Source organism: Artemia sp. Qi Xiang Cuo, chromosome 3 (genome assembly GCF_049724085.1).
Source record: "Artemia sp. Qi Xiang Cuo chromosome 3, ASM4972408v1, whole genome shotgun sequence".
Taxonomy (NCBI): domain Eukaryota; kingdom Metazoa; phylum Arthropoda; class Branchiopoda; order Anostraca; family Artemiidae; genus Artemia; species Artemia sp. Qi Xiang Cuo.
In genome coordinates this window covers 25,835,591-25,857,231 of record NC_142796.1, presented here as the reverse complement: position 1 = coordinate 25,857,231, position 21,641 = coordinate 25,835,591, and the positions used below count along the sequence as shown (strand labels likewise).

Genomic DNA, 21,641 nt, shown 5'->3' with positions numbered 1-21,641 from the left:
TATTCACTTTTGTTACGTTTTTACGAGTCGGAAAAACATTTCAGGGGGAGGGGAGGAGGTTCAAACCCCCTATCCCAATGGGTACGGTCTTGGTAGCATGCCTACTTTTCAGCCTAAAAACTTTCACGGAGAGAGGGAGCCGGATGTTACATATGGCACCACTGTTTGCTTCCAACCTTACCGAATTTATAACTTTTGTATGATTCAAGGTCCAAGATTAGGTCCTAAAACTTAGTTAAAGTACAACTAGTTTAACTAAGAAGTCTGTATACACTATGAAACCAAGAAATCTAGCAAACATGCTAATGTAAGAGACCATTATTTCGCATATCGAGAGCTTCAGTCTTTGAGAAGAAATTATGGACCTGTTACTTCCAGGGTATTATGGAATCTACAAAAACCCATGTAATGAAAGAATTGAGATCACTTTAGGACGGAGCGTTAACCCTGAGGGGAAAAAATATGCACTTGAAATTTATAATTAGTGCTCAAGTGCAATTTTTTTATAAAGTTTTTTAATTGTATTAAGTCTCTTTGGCTGTCTATCTATCCACTAAGTTGGCCTTTATTTGACTATTTACACTGCACAATCATACCTTTATTACACTGCTAGTCCTCAGTAGATCTCCTTTTTAAAAACTAAATCTTCAAATATTGGCAAGACTATTTTATGAGGAACAAGCCTTCAAGTAGTCCATAAAATAAAACTAAGAAAAATAATTACTTCAATATAAAAGATCTTCTCTAGGAATGCAAAGAAGTGATTATTCTATCATAACAGTAATAAAAACAAGAATTTTATTTTTAATAAATATACAAAAATATTAGCCCCCATGAATCGAACTCGTTAAGGCTACGCACAAGAGTGAGTAGCCTTAACAAGTTTTTTTTTGTAAAAAAAAAAAAACAACGAAAAAAAAGATAACGAGAAATAATTAGAAGAGAATGAAAATACCATCAAAGAAAATAAGAGTGGCACAGCCTTGCACAAAACAATAATTAACAACCAATGAATCAGTCTTTTAAATTTATAAATGTTCTCTCATAGCCTTAACCTATGTAAAGTCTTAATCTAGCTTCAAAATTAAAACTCACTTGGAAGCGATTCTGAAGTGTGTCCAACTGTTGCTTGGTAACCTTCGTCTGTCTCCTCGTCATATCAGTTGCTTGCTTCGCATTGAATGGATATGCAACGCATCGAGAGACAAACACGTACAACTGGATTCGCCTTTTCCTCTCCTCTTCTTCTCGTTCTTGCCTCTCCTATATAATAACATTATCATTATATAATATATAATATTATTAAATAATAATATAATATAATTTGTGTTGGAGAACCTAAGGCCCATATACAAAAGTCGTGATTAAATACATCTAACTATAATAACACTGAAATCGAAACTAAATACTATGTACTTCTAATTGGGACGTTTGCGCCACACCTCTACTGCCTTCAACACAAAATTTCCCACCATAACAATCGTTTGATGTAAGAATGCCAAGAAGTAGCTCATCAAAATTTTCTCCCAGCCAATTGATCCTAATTTTTGATAGTTAGCGGTACCTCGGGAGAAAATTACCCAATCCATCTCCCTTTGCATCGCAGGACGGGCAATGTTTCTTTTCTTCAGTAGTTCCTCTAAATATCGAAGTTGCTTACCTCACTAGCAGACAATTTGCTTTCAAGAGATCCAAATCCTTTATAAATTTAACCTAAATATTAAACTTAAAATAAAATTTCATTCCTTATCTAGAATTGACTTGCCTGTATATAAATGAACTCGTGGATAAACCTAGTTCACACTACCATTTCTGGATTTCTTGCTCTTCTAGTCTTAATCAAATCGTTCTCAACAGACCTGTTATATAAAAAGATTTAGATTTAGTTGAAACACACAAAAAGCCAAGACGTTTTCTTCCTTTTGATTTAAGAAGTTGTCTATTTTTCGGATACACAGATAAAAACAATATCAAACATCTTTGATTTCACCAGTTCATATAGTGAAAGAGATCAAAGAACAAATCGTTGCTATAAGGTTAACTGTTGCGCCCAATGTTTAAATTAATTTAAACTAGAAATAAAAAAAAAAAAAAAAAAAAAAAATAAATTGACCCATGAGATTCATCAGCAACTTGCTTTCATCCTGTGGCATGATTAATAAGTAGCTTTTTATGTTCTGATTTACATGAGAAAACGTCCCAAAACCACTAATACCATCCGGAAGGCTATTCCACGTGGCGAACAATAAAACAGGTAAAGAAGAGGTTGCAAATGCTGGATATTGAGTTATAGAAACTGGTGCGTCAATTGGGGGAGTCGTGGGGCTTTGTCCTCCCCCTAGATTTTTCCCTCATCCCCTTAGATTTGAAAAAATTGCTTTTTGGTATTATCATTAAAACAACTATGTTACTCCCCCTTTATTAAAAATAAAATATATATTTTGCACTCCCCTACATTTTTTTTTGCATTTGCACCCATGTATAGAAGGAGTAAGGAAGTTGATATTACATTTTGCCCTTCCCCCCATTTTTGTGAACTAACACCCTTTTATGGAAGGATGAAGGAAGTTAATATAATCAATAAAAGACACACAAAACACAAACACAGTATATCAGTCACGGTAATAATTACATGCCGATACTGCGTTTTATGCGTTTTTATGACTTTTTATGCATGCCAAGATTGTCATGTATATTTTATAGCTGGCATACGCACACGGTTTCATGTTGGTTTATATAGTGAAGTCATACCTTTTTATTGAACTAGCTACATCATACTGGTCACATACGATGGAAAAACAAGTCTGGTTTCTCCTGAAACATCGTTCAAAAATACCTAATGTTTACAGAAGGGCCGCAACCAGGATTTTTTTCTTCGGGGGGGATTTCAAGCAAAGATTTTTTCGTGGGAGGGGGGACACAAAAACACATAAGAAATTTTTTTACATCCATTTTTTTATGTTTTTATAAGTCAGACAAACATTTCAGGGGGGAAAGGTCAAACCCCCTACCCCCCTGGATACAGCCTTGGTTTAAAGTATCTTAAACCAACAAAGAAGTGTCGTTCGAGGAGAAACCAAAACTTCAGACCAAAACGCGCATTTAAACCGAAAATTTCTCGCTTATAAATTTTAATGTCACTTTAAACGCCAAGTAAAGATGCTATATTTTTCTTGGCCTATAATTTCCTTTAAGTACCCATGGGTTAGTAAAAAAGCGAATAATTTATTGCTGGTTGTCCTCTCAAATTACCTTACATCTGATCAACTTTTTTCCTGAAAAACTCTGATGTTTCAAGAAGCAGTTTCCCGAGGACTAAGTGTTCAAGGATTTACATGTATCAACCTTCTAATATGCATTTACACGACATTTTTTTTCCAATTTTTATGTGATTTTCGGGTCAAAACAATATGTTTATCTTTGACTTTGTTCGTTCATGGGGACACTCCCTGAAAACAAGAACTAGTAAAAAAAGAAGACAAAATCAAACAATTTGGCTCTCGAACACTTACTTTATTTTTTTATTTAGCTTTTCTTGTTTTAGAGCATAAGGGCATATAGGCAAATATAGACTGTTGAGTCTCCAACGCAACAGTTATTTATATAATATAATGCTTGTTGGAAAGCCCAAAAAACTAAAATATGCAGTTGCAGTTACTATAAATGATGATTCTTTGGAACCAACACCTGAACTATCAAACGTGATGAGATGTGAAATTCGACAACCTGGATCATCAATTGCGACAACACCAATACGAATAGCTAAAGCAAAGGCCATTGCTAGATTGACCGAAGTGATCAAATCCAAAAACGTGTCAAAAAAGAAAATGAAGAGCAAAGACACGGGGGGTTAAAAGATATGCCAAAACGACAATTAGAGCGTATTAAAAATAAAAATGCAGAAGTAACCAGGTTTTAAAGAAAACATGTTCTGATATTTTGCACCAGAGCTACCTCCTTCACTCACAGGCTAAATTTTTTAGTAAATCCATGGATGCACAAATACCCACAAGCCAACAGTTTAATCGACACATCCGAAATGACATCATTTTTCCAAAAATTAGTTTTCACGACATTCACATAATAACAAATCTAATTTCTTTCAGATTTCCGGAATGAACAAACTCTACACATAAATTCCAAAGTGATTATACAAACACTACAAAAACAACGTTTTTGCTAGCTAATATCTCGCAAAGAAAATTTGAATGGGTCTTTTATATTTTAACTCTTAGTAAACAGTTAACACCAACTGTAAAAAACTCATTATATTGTAATTACGCCTTTATCCTGAAAGGCTTTTCCATAGTTTTATACTTTCTTTATTTCCGGATATATTACATGACAGTTCCCTATAAAGCGAATAAAAGCCATAAAGTGAATTTGCTACTAATAGAAACTCAACTTTCTATCTTATTATGCAACTTGAAAGGAAAACTTAATTTATATCAATTTCCTTATTGATTATTCTCCAAAACAGCTTTCCTTTATTGCAGCCCTATATATTCATTGATTAGCGAAATAAGTCACGTTTCTAAGGCTCTCTATTTGTATACTCGTCTCATTCACTGTAAATGCATTGTGAAGCTCATGTTGAATAAGCGCCAAGGATTTCTCAAACCACACTGCCTTTCAAACAGTTCGTGGTAACGAACTGTAAGTAATGAGCGACCCGGCTCAATGGTAATCGAAACTCTAAAAAACGGAATTTTGATACCAATAGATACATCAAAAGAATCAGATTTTAATTCTGATTTCAAATATATAAGTTTCATCAAGTTTAATCTTACGTATCAAAAGTTACGCGCTTGAGAAAATTTGGCTAATTTTCGAAAAACGGGGGAAAGACCCCCTAAAAGTTATAGAACTTTAATGAAAATCACACCATCATATTCAGCGTATCATAGAACCCTACTGTAGAGGTTTCAAGCTCCTATCTACAAAAAAGTTGAATTTTCCATTTTTTGCCAGAAGAAAGATCACGGATGCGTGTTTATTTGTTTTTTTTCCCAGGGTGATCGTGTCGACCCAGTGGTCCTAGAATATCGTGGGAAGACTCATTGGAACGGAAATTAAAAGTTCTAGTGCTATTTTTAAGTGAAAAAAAATGGAGGGCAACTAGGCCCCCTCCCATGCTCATTTTTCCCCAAAGTCACCTGATCAAAATTTTGAGATAGCCATTTTGTTCAGCATGGTCGAAAATATTATAACTATGTCTTTTAGGATGACTTAATCCCTTGAAGCCCCCCGGGGGAGGGCTGAAAGTTATGAACTTTACCCAATGTTAACATATAGTATTGGTTATTGGGACCCGGCTCAATGGTAACCGAAACTCTAGAGCACGGTATTTTGATACAAATAGATACATCAAAAGAATCGGACTTTAATGCTGATTTCAAATATATAAGTTTCATCAAGTTTAGTCGTACCCATCAAAAGTTACGTGCCTCAGAAAATTTGGCTGATTTTCGAAAAAAGGGGGAAAGACCCCCTAAAAATTATAGAACCTTAATGAAAATCACACCATCATATTCAGCGTATCAGAGAACCCTACTGTGGAGGTTTCAAGCTCCTATCTACGAAAATGTGGAATTTTGCATTTTTTGCCAGATCACGATCACGGGTGCGTGTTTATTTGTTTTGTTTTTTTTTGTTTTTTACCCAGGGGTGATCGTATCGACCCAGTGGTCCTAGAAAATCGTGGGACGGCTCATTGAAATAGTACCCTTTTCAAGTGACCCAAAAAATGGAGGGCAACTAAGCCCCCTCCCACGCTCATTTTTTTCCCAAAGTCACCTGATCAAAATTTTGAGATAGCCATTTTGTTCAACATGTTTGAAAATATTATAAGTATGTCTTTTAGGATGACTTAATCCCCCGAAGTTCCCGGGAGGAGGGCTGGAAGTTATGAACTTTACCCAATGTTAACATATAGTATTGGTTATTGGAAAGTACACAGTACAGACGTTTTCAGGGGAGATTTTGCCTGGTAGTGGGGGGAGGGTCGGGGGTTATGTGGGAGGATCTTTCCATGAAGGAATTTCCATGGGGAAAGGGACATTGCTATGAAGGGGACGCCGGACTTCCCAGCATTATTTAAAAAAGATCAGAAATTAAATATAAAAAAAACAAGTTTTTCAACTGCAACAGCAGCAACATCAAAACTTTAAACGAACAGAAAATATTACATATATGATTGGATTCATCCCCTAGTCAATACCTCACTCTTTAAGCCAGAGATTTTTTAGTACTTTCATAAGAGCTATTTATTCTAATTAACGGCCTTTGTGATTAAGCGGTCATTTTTAAAGAATTGGAACAAAATTCGAAGTTTTGCTTAAAGAGCAAGGTATTGACAAGGGGCAAACCCCCTAATATACGTATTAAAAATATATGAATATAGAAGTTCGTTACGTAAGTTAATTTGTAAGTTACGTATATTTATTACCAATAAAAACGTTCGTAAATAAAATGAAACAAGTTTCGAGAAAGCCATTTAACCAAATAAAAGTAAAATTAGTATGAAAATTTTTTTTTTATTATTCATGTACGGTGAACCAAAATCAAAATCTGCATTAATTAACAAACGTTCAAAAATTAAATACAAGAACAAGTTTATTTAACTGAAAGTAAGGAGCAACATTAAAACTTAAAACGAACAAAAATTATTCCGTATATAAAAGGGGCTGTCCCCTCCTCAACGCTTTGCTCTTTACGCTAAAGTTTGACTTTCTCACAACTCTATTTTTTTTATACAATAAAACACTTTAGCGTAAAGAGCGAGGCGTTGAGGAGGGGACAGCTCATATAAGGAATAATTTCTGTTCGTTTTAAGTTTTAATGTCGCTCCTTACTTTCAGTTAAAAAAACTTGTTTTTTTTTTATTTAATCCGTTTAGAGACAAACCAAAAGATAAAAAACTGGTAAGACAAGTTACAGTAAAAACAGTGTAACTACAATACAAACGACGATTATAGGCGTTTACCTCCCTGGAAAATACCCCTCCCGAAAACCTCTCTATTGGAAAATTCTTCCCCGCGGGAAAATGATTCTGAAAAATGTTCTCACCACTGAAAATTCTCTCAAGCCACCCCCTCCTTCCTGCAGAAACTCCCCCGCTAAAAATGTTCATATGTTTCCCAATAACAAATACTATCTGTAAAAATGGACAAATTACAAAGCTTAAAAAGACATTTAAACTTCTACAGTGGGGTACTCTGATTGTTTTATAGTTTGGGTGGGTGGGAGGGACCCCAAAGGGTGCATTTTAATGCCAAATCATCCCAGCTTTCACTGATCCATCAGATAAATACAGAATTGGTTCTAAGGAAGGGACGAAGGGAGGGTGTAGGTAGAAATGCATGTATAGTCCCCAGGGCCATAACCAGTATTTTTGTTGTTGCGGGGGGATATTTTTTCCGGGTGAGGGGGGTGTACAAACGAAACTCTTAAAAACGTATCAAAAATGTGAAATTGATTTCTGGGAATATTTCTGATATGTTTTTTCCAGGGGGGGGGGGTATTCGTCGTGGTTTTTTCCGGGAGATATTTTCCAGGGATATGTTCCGCGGGGGCATTTTCCGCGAGGGGTTATTTTCCGCGTGGGGTATTTTCTGGGGGATATTTTCCACGGGAAAGGGTCCAAAGAGGTATTTTCCGGGGGGTTTTGTGGGGTGGGGGGGGGGGGGGTTGTAAACACCTACCACCAGAAAAGACATAGCGAATAATTAAAAAAAAGACCACAAGTTTGAAAAAATTGAACAAACTGCCTTTCCGTTTAGAGACAAACAAAAAGATGAAAAACGGTCAAATAAGTTTAAAATACAGTTTAACTACAATACAAAAGACACGCCGAAAATTTAAATACAGACCACATGCTGAGAATATTTCTTCCCATCCCCCCCCCCACCCAAAAAAAAGAACAGAAAAATGGAATGGATTATATAAAAAGAGTGAAGCTACAATGCAAAATAGATATTTAATATTTGAATTCAGATTTTTAAACACATTTTTCATAGTAAAAAAGAAAAAACGGAGAAAAGTTACATTTCATGTTTCAAACACTATCAAACGAGGGATTTACAACTCAAATCCCAATATCAGTATTTTGGTGGTCTTGTGAAAAGACTCGGAGAAATAATAGAACTAAAGTACTATTTATAAGGATTCGGAGATAAAAAGGGACGCGAGAGATTTCAAAATAAGCCCTGTTGCCAAAACTAACATTAAAAAATAAATAGAATTTCTTACAATGACTGACCAAATTAAATCTGCAATAAAAAATGCCAATTAAAGAGAACAACAAGTCGGCTCATGTGAAAATTCATTCAATTAAAAAAAAAAAAAAAAAAAAACGATTCATTTAGAGTTCTTTAACCTAATTTATTATTTATTTTATCGTAATATTCTGTTCCTAGGTCATTGTGAAACTTTTGTATAAATATTTAAATAAAATAAATTCATAATAAAAAGCTATTCTTTTGTATCATATTTGATTTGAAGCATCCCAAACCATGTAGATATGATAATAGGAATTTATTTTTTTATAGCTCAGTATGTAAACAGGAGAAGTGAAGTAACACAATAAAAAAAACAAAAGAAAATGAAAAAATCTATAAAATTCCATATGACAAAACTAGAAACGCAAATTCATTTATAACTGGATATATATATATATATATATATATATATATATATATATATATATATATATATATATATATATATATATATATATATATACCTATGGACGAGTAATATCTTTCTTAAAAAAGAATCCATGTTCGTTTTGATCGAGAAATCATTCTTTTATTTTAGACAAGGCGTTTTAAAGACATATTTCGCATAATTTCAGCTGAGTAAAAAGGTCTATTTTTCCATGACAATCTCGTGGATGACTCAGCAGCAGGGCTGTATCTAGATTTTTTTCGGAGATGGGTTACAAAAGATTTTTTTTCGGGGGGAGCGGTATAAAAAACTTTAAAAAACGCACCAAAAATTTGTTTATTTTCATTTTGTTACGTTTTTTACGAGTCGAACAAACATTTCGGAGGAGTTCAAACCTGTACACGGTCTTGCTCAGCAGCAATTCCTTATTTAAGTGCTTCAGAAATGCTGCTGTCGTACAAAATCGAAAAATAACAGACACCGCTAGGAAGTAGTGCTACTAACAGCCATTAGCGCTGCCTATATAAAGTGCGAAGTAGATTCCATGTATTGTTTGTTTACTTGTTTGCTGTTTTTTCCGGCCACTTTGTAGGGAAGGAGGAGTCATAAGAGTAAAAAGTTATTCGAGGGCAATCAGCATCCAACTGCCCTTTCTTTTTAGCCCCTCCCCCCCCCCCCCCCAGGCAAACCACCAAGACACCAAAACAAAACTTTATGATAAGTATTTTGTTCAAAATAATCGAAAGGTTCAACAAGGTACGCCTTTGAAGATGACATGACATCACAGCGCCTTCAGCAAGTCCAGTAAATTATGCAAGTTGGCCAAACAACTGACGCGTTTTTCTTTTCTTTTCTTTTTGTTCTGTTTTTTTTTCTTCTTTGCTGCTAGCAGGGCACTAAAGCATCATAAAGAATTGTTTAAAACCATGTTTAAAAGCTAATTTTTGTATTTAATCAGTTTTTAACTGATTTTTGAACTTTTCATTTTTTTATTGGGGCAAATTTGAATTTGCCCCAGAAGTGATTATTGAATTTGGAAAAAGCATAGAAGAGGCTTAAAGTGACGCACTCACTTTCTTCCTAGCTAGACTATATGAATATGCATAAATTTACCGATGGACTTGGGAGGAGAGGGGGGGAGAAAAATCAGACGCTGTGTGTATACAGGTTATCTAAATGCAATACATATGATATCCCGGAAACAGATCAGAGAATGGAGTTGAAACTCTTAAAAATGCGAAAGAAAAGAATTTTACGCCATTACAGATATATTGTTATGAAAATGTTACGCTCTCGGTCTATCTGGACGTTTTTGCACTATAAGGCTCTTTGAGAATTCTATTCAATCACATCTTAGTAGCGAAATAGAAGACAATATATGGCACGAGGCTATTGTATCTAAAATTTATCTGTAATGGCTTGGAGTATCAACATAAAACTTCAGAGCAGGAGGTAAAGGGGGCAAAATTGTTTCTTCCTTTGATCAACCTAAACGTTTTTCCATCAGAAGCCTCTATAGGACCCAAAATCTATTCACGGTTAAGAAGCAGGGAAAATCAAAAGACACTATGTATTCCCAGGTGATGAAAGAAACTTATCTGCAACATCATGGGGGAAGCAAGCGTCAACCACCTGCAAAATTACCCCCACGGAAACATCCCCTGGAAAATACCCCGGAAAAGACCTTCCGCCGTGGGAAACAACCCCCATGAAATAACCCCCGCGGCTGGTTGGTCTTAAATCAATTTCGACTTAGAATTCTAAATTTCTGATGGAATGATTCTGATGGATGTTTTTACAACCATGAGGTGGAGGTGGGGGATGAGGAAGGGGCGGTCTCCCTCCTATAAAAAATTCTGTTCATTTTGGGGTTTAATGTTATTCTTTACTTTCATAATAACAGCATGGACCAGAAATGTTCCCAGAAATCAAGAGAGATTAAATATCAATTTAACATTTTTGATGCGTTTTTTAGTTTTTTTCTATCTCCCCAAAGAAAGTTCTAGATACGGCCCTGGGGTTTATACATAAACGTCTATCTTCACCTTCATCTCTCCCTTAGAATTAACGTTATTCTGTCGGGGGGGGGGGGGTAGAAAAACACATCAAAATTTGAAATTGATATTTCATCTCTCTGGATTTCTGGTAATATTTCTGGTCTAGGCGGTTATTATGAAAGCAAAGAGTAACATTAAAACCCAAAAGGAGCAGAATTTATTTCATATAGGGGGGGGGACTGCCCCCTCGTCTGACCAGAAATATTCTCAGAAGTCAAGAGGATTAGATATCAACTTCACCTTTTTTAATGATTTTTTTTACCCCCCCTCCAAAATAATACCCCCACCCCCGAAAAAAAAGTCCTGGATACAGACCTGGGGATTACACAACAATTTCTACCTCCACCCTCTCCTTTCCTCTCTTTTAGAACTAGTTTTTTTTTGCAGGGAGGGGGAGGGCATTTTATATCACATCAAAATATGAAATTGATATTCAATCCCTCTTGATTTATGGGAATGTTTCTGCTCTACAATGTATTATGAAAGTAAAAAGTAACATTAGACCCCAATACGAGTAGAATTTATTCCGTAGAGGAAAGGGACTGCCCCTTCCTGATCCCCACCTCCACCTCAAGGTCGTAGAAACTTTGGAGGGTACTCATTTAAACAGACATTAAGATTTATAGTCCTTTTTTAATAAGATGAAAGAGATTGAATGCAAACCAGCAGCGAATCGAGGTATTTTGCGGGGGGGGGGGGTATTTTCCTCGGGGGGATTCTCCACGGGAGGGAGGTATTTTTCGAAGGGGTGTTTTCTGAGGGGGTATTTTCCGCGGGGAGATATTTTTGGGGGGTAATTACCTAGAATCATCCTGAGAACGGCTTTAGGCATCAAGTTGAAACTTCTGAAAATGGCTGCGTAACCAGGTTATCAAAAAAGCATATCTGCATAATCTCAGGAACAGCTTGGTGGATTAAGTTGAGATTTTCAGTGGATATTAGAAAGCTGTGAACCTCTAATTTTAACCAAGACAGAATTAAACCTGGAGAAGCCAAGTATCAAGGCTTTCAAATGGCATATCTTCAACATATCGGGAACAACTAAAAAATCTGCAACATCTTGGGTCCACATGGTCAGATGGACCCGTAGGCAGACCGTAAATTTAGAACTAAATATGGCTGCATTGGATTGTGATGCCCGAAAAGGGGATCAATTTTTTTCGTCTCTGATAAATTTGTATCTAATACGACATATAGACAGAGACAGAAAGACCTTAATAAAAATCAGAATATTCTGAAATATGGCTCAAAAGAAGGAGGAATTGGAAATTGAAAGGGTTAGTGCCCTTTTTAATAGTTGAAAGTGATTGGAGGGTAACTAATACCCCTCTCTTGCCCACCATTTCCCCAAACACATGCAATCAAAATTTTGAGATATCTAGTTTGTTCAACGTAGCTGAAAGTTCTGGAAATTAGGTCTTGAAGGATGATAACCCCCTCACAGCCCTCAGGGTAAGGGCTGTAAGTTTTGCCCTGGGGGCATATAAGGTTTTTATAGAAGGAGAAAAAATTTTTAAAAAAAAATTTGGCTAGTATTGATTCCTGAAAGTTCAAAATCAATGAAGCATTATTTTTCTCCTTTCAGCGTGAAATTTCCGGGTTAGGCAGAAGACACTCAAAAAAAATTTCAGAGCCAATAGAACTTTCTATTTTTAATTTTCTTTTTAACTTTTCTTTTTCATTTTAAACTGCGGGCCATGATGATACCTTAGTTAAAATTTCTGAGTCAAGAAAACCTGGACTGGGAAATAAATGTGGTTGTACGAATTCTTGACAGTCTACTTTTAGTTTCCTTTTTAACCAAAACAGCAGTACTCTTTCTAATAAATCACTTCCAAATGCACTTATTTCAACAAAAAAGCAGATAAAACAAAATATAATGCAATAAGGTTTTTACAACAAATTGCAAGCATTATAACATAAATAGTATAATCTGAGTATTTTAAGTTTGTTTAAAATATAAATAGAAAGCCAAAATCTTGATTCTTAAGCAAAGAGACTAAAGAAAAATTCTTTAAAAATGTACCTATTATTAACTAGCTAAGAAAAAATTATGTAAATTAAAAACCATCTGAAAGTAATTTAAAAGAAAAAATCTCTAAAGACGAAGTTTTTCAAAGAAAAGTAACTATATATTTTAAACAAAACCCGAGCAGAAATAACGTCATAAATTAATTCAAAACCTAAAACGAGCAGAACTTACTATCAGTGAATAAATGAGACCCAAAAGAACAGGAATTAAAATATATAATCAAGCCAAACTCAAGACGAACACAGATTAACAAAAACAAGCGTAGGGCTACTAACTGCACAAATGATGATCTGGTCTTCAAAAAAATTAGATGGCGGTAGCCCTACTCCTGTCTATGGTAATTTCTATTTGTTTCAAGATTCACTCGATTGTTCATTTTAATTTTAAATGGTCTTGGGTCTTATATTTTCTTTGGTAGTGATTTCTGTTAGTTTTAAGTTTGAACTATTATAGCACTTCATTTCTCCTTGTCTTTAATTTTAATGTAGTTTCCCTTGAAAATCATCTGTTTTTTAGGCGATCATTTTTCTAAACCGATTTTCTTTTAATACACACCTCCCCTCCCCCCCCCCAAAAAAAGGAATCAGGAACATGTGTTAGTCTACAAGTTGTTATAATAGATTACTTTAACGGAGTTTTGTCTCACAAGCTGTTTCATCGAAAATATAACAGGACTGAAGAAAGACACTTGATACGAATTTTGAATTTTGAATTTATTATACAAGTTACGCATAAATTTATGTTCTAAACCTACTTGTCACATTACTATAGCCATAAGGGGGTATAAATTGCACAAGATTAATTTTATTAAAATTAAAACTAGTACTATTAGAAGTTTGTTATGGCGGTAATGTAACTGAAGCTGAAACCAACAGACAGTACTGCTCAATTCCAGCCTCTTTTATGAAGTTTGAATTCTAAACTTTTTGAAAAAGTAACACATTAATTTGTCTTTTATTCTTAATTATCAAGTTTTTCTGATTGCTAGAGAGCATAAAATGCGTAAAATAGATGTTTCTAAAATTAATATTATTATTTTGACAAGGTTTTCATAGCCGTAATTTTACTGATGCTGACAGGTGAAGAGTACTCCTTAATCCCTGCATGTGTATTTATTCTGAATTGATCACCTCCCATTATCTCCTCCAAAATTTTAGGTCGTTTTTATATAGCCTAACCCAAAATAGAAAGATTTTATTATATGCACATTTTGAGGAATATTTAGTAGAACTATTCTAAGGGATACGCTCTTTGTCTTTTCTAAGAAATTAAATTCTATGTTTCATTGGGGCTTACAGAGGAAATAGATTTGGGTGGATCGGAGACGACACAATTTTAGCCCCCCACCATCTGTTGCTTCCCTTAATAATTTTTCTTTCATTCAGAACAGCTTTTAAAGGGGACTTTCTTAGCTATACGGTCGTTAGTGTCATTTTAGGGCATTTTTAATTATTTTTTTTAGTCGTTCCTTAACTATTTTATTTTGCATTAGAATCGTCAAGAATAGCAACTGAGGATCGGGAAAAAGCATTTGAAGATCAGGGAATCTTATAAACGGGACTTAGGTCACTGATTGGTCTTTAGTGTCCCTTTGTGCAGAGCTTGGGCATAGCATCTACCATAAAGGTTCTGTTTCTAGTGCAGCTAATTTTAAGAGTTGTCACCTTTGCTGAAAAAAAAATATAAACTCATTTGATTAAATCTATTCCCATAAGTTTTCAAGATACTCTTTTCCTGGACTCTAAATCTCTGAAAATTCTGTTATATGTATCGACAAATGACTCACTTGTATTCCACAGGCCTTCGAGCAGTGCATTGGTATTTATATAAAGTGGAATTAGGAGTAAAAGGGAAGTATCAGTACTTACGATGAAGGTAAAAATATAAGTCCATAAAGTTTCACCATATATAAAAACAAAATCGCCAAAACTTATTCCAACCAAAAAACAAAGTACCTGCAAATCCTGTTCAACCCTTTCACTGGTCAAGGACGGACTTGGAGACGTCGGCCTTGGTAGGGAGTTTGTTCTCGAGGCATTTCCTGATGGAAGACTCAAAGCGTCTGAGCCAGATATTCCACTTGGAGATGCAGATCTGCAATAGAAAAAAAAATCAGCTGCCTTAATCTCAACACTTTGATTCTAAGTCCAAGCTCAATACAGAAAACATAATGAAATAAAAATTATTATTAAAGAAGTGTTGGAAAACATATCCGACCTTTTAGGACTTTCAACTAATTCAAATACATTTCAACCATAAGAATTATATAGAGAGTTAAATTATATAAGAGTGTATGCTTGTAACTATGTGAACAGGAAGCAATCGAGTGCCTTGAAGCAAAAATTTCAAACAATGTGAAAAGTTAACTTAGTAATATTGTCTTCTCAAAGGGCCGAATATCCTAGATTGAAAATCACAAGAGTAATTTATCCAACGAAATATTTGTTCGTTCTGTAATTTTTATTATTGATTTAATCGTCCTTTTTATGGCGATTTTTGACAAGAAAAACCAGACTGTTCAAAATACATATTGCTTCAGGTAAAGCACAAATGACAATCATGCTTTCTAGAAGGGTTGAAATGAAGATTGGCCCAGCTCTTATTTATGTTAGCTTTTACTTTAAAGACCTACTTGGCAGTGCGATATTATTTTCCTGTTTCGATGTTGGTATGACAAATAAATAGCATACTGCTCAAACTCCAAGTATCCAGTCAAGCGCAAATGACACTATGGTCTTAAGGAGGATTTAGAGGGGGGGAGCAACAGCCCTACTCTTATTTGTGTCCATTTCTGTTCATTTTAAGATCGTCCATAGTATTATCTGTTGTTTTTGTATTTCATTTCTGTTTCAGTAGCATCTGATGTGCTCATTCATTTTAATTTATGTCCGTTTTGTGGTTTCAGTAATCAAATCATAATAATTTCTGTTCGTTTTTGGGTTTTATTAATTCATCCACAGCAATTCCTGCTAGTTTTAGGCTTAAGTCGTCATATAAATTTCCTTGGAAGCTTTTTTTTTTTTCAAATTAAATATCTGTTCATTTTTTTTTTATACTGACACAGTCTTATTGTTAGTTCTATGTATGAGCTACTACTTGTGATGATCTTCCAGTTTTTCTGCAAATGAGCTAAAAGGTTGGAATGTAATTGAATTTTGATTCGAAGATCAGTTGGCTCACCACCACTTCCCATTTACGCTCAATCCCCAAAACTGTACCTGAGATAGCGCCAATACACTTTATTTTAATAGCCTGGGCGGAACCTATTTTCTTTCAATTTGCATCGATACTTCGCTCGATAAAGATTCATGTCCCACAAGGACTCTTAGCACCAACAATTTCAAGCAGACACAATACAAATCTGTGGCCCCCTGCTCCTTCCCCTCAAGTAAAAATCAAGATTCACCTTCCCCCTCCTGCTCTAATTCTCCCTGAAAGTTTCAAATTGATTACCCAGGTATTTCCTGAGATATTGCAGATATGCTGTTTTAATACCTTGGTAACACCTACAGTTTTTTTTATTTACCTCATTACTTAACAGTGAATAAATTCTATGCTTCATAGGAGCCTACAGAGGAAACAGGTTTGGATGGATCGGAGACGACACAATTTCAGCACCCCTCCTCCTCTGCTGCTGTCCTTAATTAAAAATTTAAGGTCCAATTGGTTTAGACCTACGATTCCATGAAAGTTTAAACTTGATTCACCGAGCCATTTCCGATACATTACGGTTACATTATTTTGCTTAACTGGCGCCATGTGGTGTCTTTTGATTCAGCTGGCCACTTTGACGTGAATAAATTCTAAGTCCCATCTGGATCAGAATTGCAAAAATATTTAGGTGAATTGAAGAATTTCTGAAGGTTTTCTTAACAAGCTATATTTTTATTGAAAGGACTTCTGCATTGTTGTCCGTTTTATTTCCTCTTGATATTACTAATTTTTTTTAGCTTTTCTTTGAACAGTAAGTAACATTTTTACTGGAGGAAATTCTGTTCCTGTGGCTTGTTATATTTTTTTTTTAAATGACGGATGGTAGGCTATAGGATGAACAAAGACAAATATTGCGCTGATTTTAAACACCGCGAACCGATAAACTTTTAAATTGAAAATGTTCTTTATTCAGTATGGTTCTCTTGTCGCTGTCGAAATTTGACTTTCAAGACATTCAGTAAATACCATAAAGTTTGCCAATCTGTGTTCGAAAAAAAAATACACTAGGCGCCTCTTGGATTTACGACTGTAAGTTTTAGACTTATCAAGGAGAACAAGTTTAAAGAAAATCGCCCCCTCCCCATCCCAACAAAATGTACGGTCCCCTTCGCCCAGGCAATGGCACTTAAAAGTTTAAACCAGTCTTTAAAAGTTTTTTGCCCTTTTCTGGATCCTATTTTCGGAGGTAGGGTGGGCTTACACCCCTCTCCCCCCAAAGAATTGCATTAAAGTCTATTTGGTCCAATGAATAGCGGCTTTAAGAAATGAAACTCAGAGAGGAAAGAAACTAACAAAATGAAAAATAAAATCACAAAGGGTGAAAAAACGAGGATTTTGTCAGCCAGTGGTGAACCACAAAGAAGAAGAAATAAGCAAATATTTCGACAAGGACCTCCGCCAAGCCGTCCTCAGTGCTAAACAAAAAAGAAGAAAAAGAAAGAAAAAAAAAACGAAAATCTAACCTTTCGAAGTTTACCTGACACAGACAGAACAGACACTAAATAGAAAACAGACAGGAATCAATGAAAAAGAATTTACCAAGATGATTGAGCAAGAATTCTTTGCTTTGCGATAGTTTTAGCCGGTCTACAATATTGGTTTTCATTAGATATGCAAAAAAGGTTCTTTTAAGTTATACCGGGTGAAAATATTGAGTCCTTCAAAATTAAACTCTCGTAAATTGGATGAGATATCTCCAGTATCTCTATTTATTGCTAAATTTTGGTTCGTGTATTTTTTTTTTTAATCTCAATTACCTCTTTAAAATTTTGTGATAGGCCATTTACAGTTGATATTTAGGTTGCCTCGTCAAAAAGAATCAGATGGGTCGGATTTACGAAAATATGCGAAGCCAATGCCGAATCAAAGTTGTCATTGTTTTTTTTTAATCTCAGGGACTTATCTATTGAAATTTTGTGCTCATAAAAATGTTCACCTAGTTTTTGATGGGTCCTACCAATATAAAATTTCCCACAAGAACACGGGATTCTGTAGACACCACTACCCAGTACAGGGTCAGTTTTATCCTTTCCTGAGTTGAAAAAGTGTTCAACTTTTTGTTCGGTTTTAAAAGAAATAGAGAGATTATGTTTTTTTTAAAATTTTTCCAAGTTTATCGCCAAGTTTTGGGATGTATGGTAAAGTGATGAAAGTTTTTTTTCTCAATTGCCGAGGTAACTAAATCAAGGGGGATGAGCTCCCTATTTTGTTGTTTTATCTTTTTTAATCGTCTGTCTATGATATTTTCAATAAGTTTGATTGGGTAACCATTGCAGAAAAGAATATCCTTGACATAGTTTAATTCAAAATTTATATGATTACGAGAAACAATTTTAAAAACTCTATCGATTAAAGAGATTATTACCCCTCTTTTCACAGAAGAAGGGTGATGGGAAGAGAAATGTAGATATCGATCATTATGAGTCGGCTTTCTATATATAGAAAATTCATAGAGAATTTAATACTGAATATAAAATTGGAAAGAGAATTTGGTTCCCCCGAAGATGAACCCTAAACAAAGACCCACAAATCTTTTTTCGGCAGGGGGAACAGGCCTTCAAATAAGGGGCCAGAAAGTGATCAAAATTAGTGGAACACTATGAAAATTCATTGCCTGTGCTAAGAGGGCCACATGAAGGAGGATGCTAAAAGGTGGAGAAAAGGGCCATAAACCGTTTTGTTCCTGGTCAATTTTAAACTTGCAGGAGTCTCTAGGCCAAGAGGAGCCAAAAATAATTGAAAAGTTAGTTTGAGGGCATCAGACACCCAAGATTAAACGTGCCCCCTTTTTCCAATCTAGAACCTAAATATAAATAATTGACAATTTACATAATTTACGGCCTTTGTCCGACAATCCTGCGGAAAATATATCCCTCGAGGCACATCTATTGGACCTTTAGTCTATTTTGAATAAATGACTATCTCAAAACCATGGTTCAATATCGTACGAGGTTACGGGTGGTGGATAGCGATATTGGGCATAAGAAGGGGGATAGCTGTACTTCAGTAATTTTCAGTCCCAAAAAGGCACTACAAAGTTCGAATTCCAATGGAATGAGTCCCTATCCATGTTTTTACAACCATCCCTGCCATACAAAGTGGCCGGGGAAGAAACATAAATATAAAATAACACATGGAAGGTGCACGCCCACTTTACTATAGGCAACGCTTGATCTTTGCCTCTGATACCTACCTAAGCACTCTGAATGAAGAGCATGGATTACTGTGTATTTGCTATCAGTTACCAATAAATTGGTCACTACATTTCAATAAAGAAATACAAGAAAAAAAAAACATTCAATAGCTTGAAAATGAGATCTTCACGCATTGAAGCATTTTGAGTGCTATGATAGTCAAGATTCAAAGAGACCAATTGAATAGGCACTTCTTTTTTGTCGTTAAAAATTTTCTGAGCTTGTCTAGCCTGTGTTTGTCTGACCCAGAGCAGCTCTCTATTCCTTTTTTTTTCTTAAAAGTATATATTGATATCTTTAAATTATTGGCCCAATATGCGGGCTTTGTTCTCTTTTTAGCATTTCTCTGGGTAATTCCCAGCACAATTTATTATAAGTTTTAGTTAAATTCGATTCTATTCTAACAGGTTTTATAAATTTAACCAGATGATATGTGTTTACCTTATTTTGTACAAAGTAACTGACAAAAGCAACTAAATAAAACGGCTTTAGATTACTGCCATTGTTTCTTGGGTCCAATGAAAGTTTAAGCTGCCATGTTTCTATTTATTTGTCAATGGTAGAACTCAGTAAACTACCATATAGCGACTGAGCTTCAAATTTGAAATACACTGAGTAACAAGCTCAAGCTGAAATACACTGAACAATATGGTAGATGAATTACCATATAGTGAGTCAGTGTGTGCAAAAGTGTGCACAAAAGTGTGACTCCGTGTGCACAAACTGGAGGGTGTGCGAAAGCACAGGATGGCTGGTCACAGCCCCCCCCCCCATTGCACTTCCTGGCTGAAATACCACGACTCAGAAATCAACACCACCAGTTTGGACCTTATGGGTCTAATGCCGTCATACTATACTATGAGATTGACTCAATTACCATAGCACCTGAACTTAAAGCTCCAAATCCACTGAGTAACAAGCTTAGGTTAAATTACACTGGGTAATATGATAAACGAATTATCACATAGCGACTCGAGTACAATAGCGATTGAGCTGTAAGCTCGAAATACACTCAAGGACAATTCAAACGGGTTAATAGTTAATAGGTGAACAACGATATTATCGACTTCATGGCTCAATAGTAATAAATCTTAATGTATTAAGCAAATATTCCCAAACTTTTTTTTTACCATAAATTTTCTTATTCTGGTAGTTTAATCTAGACAAAAAGATTATGATTGGGCGCTAGTTTGACCGCAGAAAAAAGAAACCTAGAGCTACTCAGAGTGGAGCGGCAACCTTCAATAATTGGTGGAGTCGTAGTCAACATTTTTTCCCCTGCTTCACCTTTTTTCATGCAGGAAAGTTTAGAACCAGTTGTAATTGAGGTGAAAACTGTAGGGTTTTTTATTACTGCTTTAATAAATTTAGGTCAAAACGCTATTCCCTTTGTCACTAACTGAAATACAGTAGCGCGAAATAACACAACAAATTTTCCAATGGGGGGAGGGGCGTTTGTTCAAAAAGCTTATTTTTACCCAAAGTTTCGACTGCTCTTAATAAGTTGGTTTGAACAGTTTTCACTAAAGGAACGCAGACATGTGAAAGAGTTGCACACATAAATGTATATTTTATTATTTTTTTTTTAAATCGAAATAATTAAATCGAAATAATAAGATCGCCAATATCTGCGATTTGCAAAAAATCCAAAAAATTATGAACTGCCATCGACGTATACTAGCGAACAACTCCAATTCTAGCGAGCAACTCCAATATTTCAATCCTTTCTCTTTTTAAACAATTATTCAAATTCTATGTGCCGAAATTCTATGTGATGAAATTGGCCTAACTACCATTCCAGTGAGCGGGAATAAAAGGAAACCGTATTTTTCCGAAGAAAAAAACAACAACAACAAAATAACATGAAACAGAAAATCAATTAAAAAGGCAGGTTTTACCGCAAAAAAAAGTAAAGAGTGACGGTAAAAACCACAGTGAAAAAAAATTACCTTGCATATAAGGGAAAGTGTCCCCAACCTCACTCTCGTTTGATTTTTTTTTTTTTTTTTTTTTTTTTTTTTTTTTAAATTCGCCGTCATTCAAAGCCAACCGTTTCTGATTGTGTGCGTTCAATGTACAAACAAAATATCCTGTATTTGTCAAGGCGAAGGTTCCGTTAGTCCAACATCCGAATACCCCCCCCCCCCCCTTCGCAGAAAGTGCGGGATATGGATCCTCAAAAAGGTATGAAGTGCAGATCGTTCATAGATATGAAAATATTGTTGAATAGAAAAAAAGTTATTGATTTAACAAATAATTGATTACCACTGAATAGTAGTGGGGCGGGGTAGTGCTCACTCTGGGACTCTGGAAGTGATATATAAAAAACACACTTAACTTTACTTTATGTTTTACAGGTTCAAATTCACGCTAAAGTTATTCCTGAAGGTAAATCCGGTCTTCTGTTTAAGTGGCTAAGTGACCTTTCCCCCCATTTAAACCCTGAAAACAGCAAGATCAAGTGAGAATAACATCACA

The 21,641-nt window shown here is 35.2% G+C and overlaps 1 protein-coding gene across 1 annotated transcript in view; it reads right to left on the bottom strand.

The window, feature by feature from the left end:
* Positions 1–21,641, bottom strand: part of LOC148953928 (calcium-dependent secretion activator-like) — a 97,486-nt gene that overhangs the window by 70,099 nt on the left and 5,746 nt on the right. Inside the window, exons 2-3 of the mRNA XM_089086024.1 lie at positions 14,712–14,850; positions 1,096–1,263 (exon numbers count right to left, since the gene is read on the bottom strand). Coding sequence (XP_088942150.1) covers positions 1,096–1,263; positions 14,712–14,850 — 307 coding nt within the window. The remainder of the gene's footprint in view (positions 1–1,095; positions 1,264–14,711; positions 14,851–21,641) is intronic.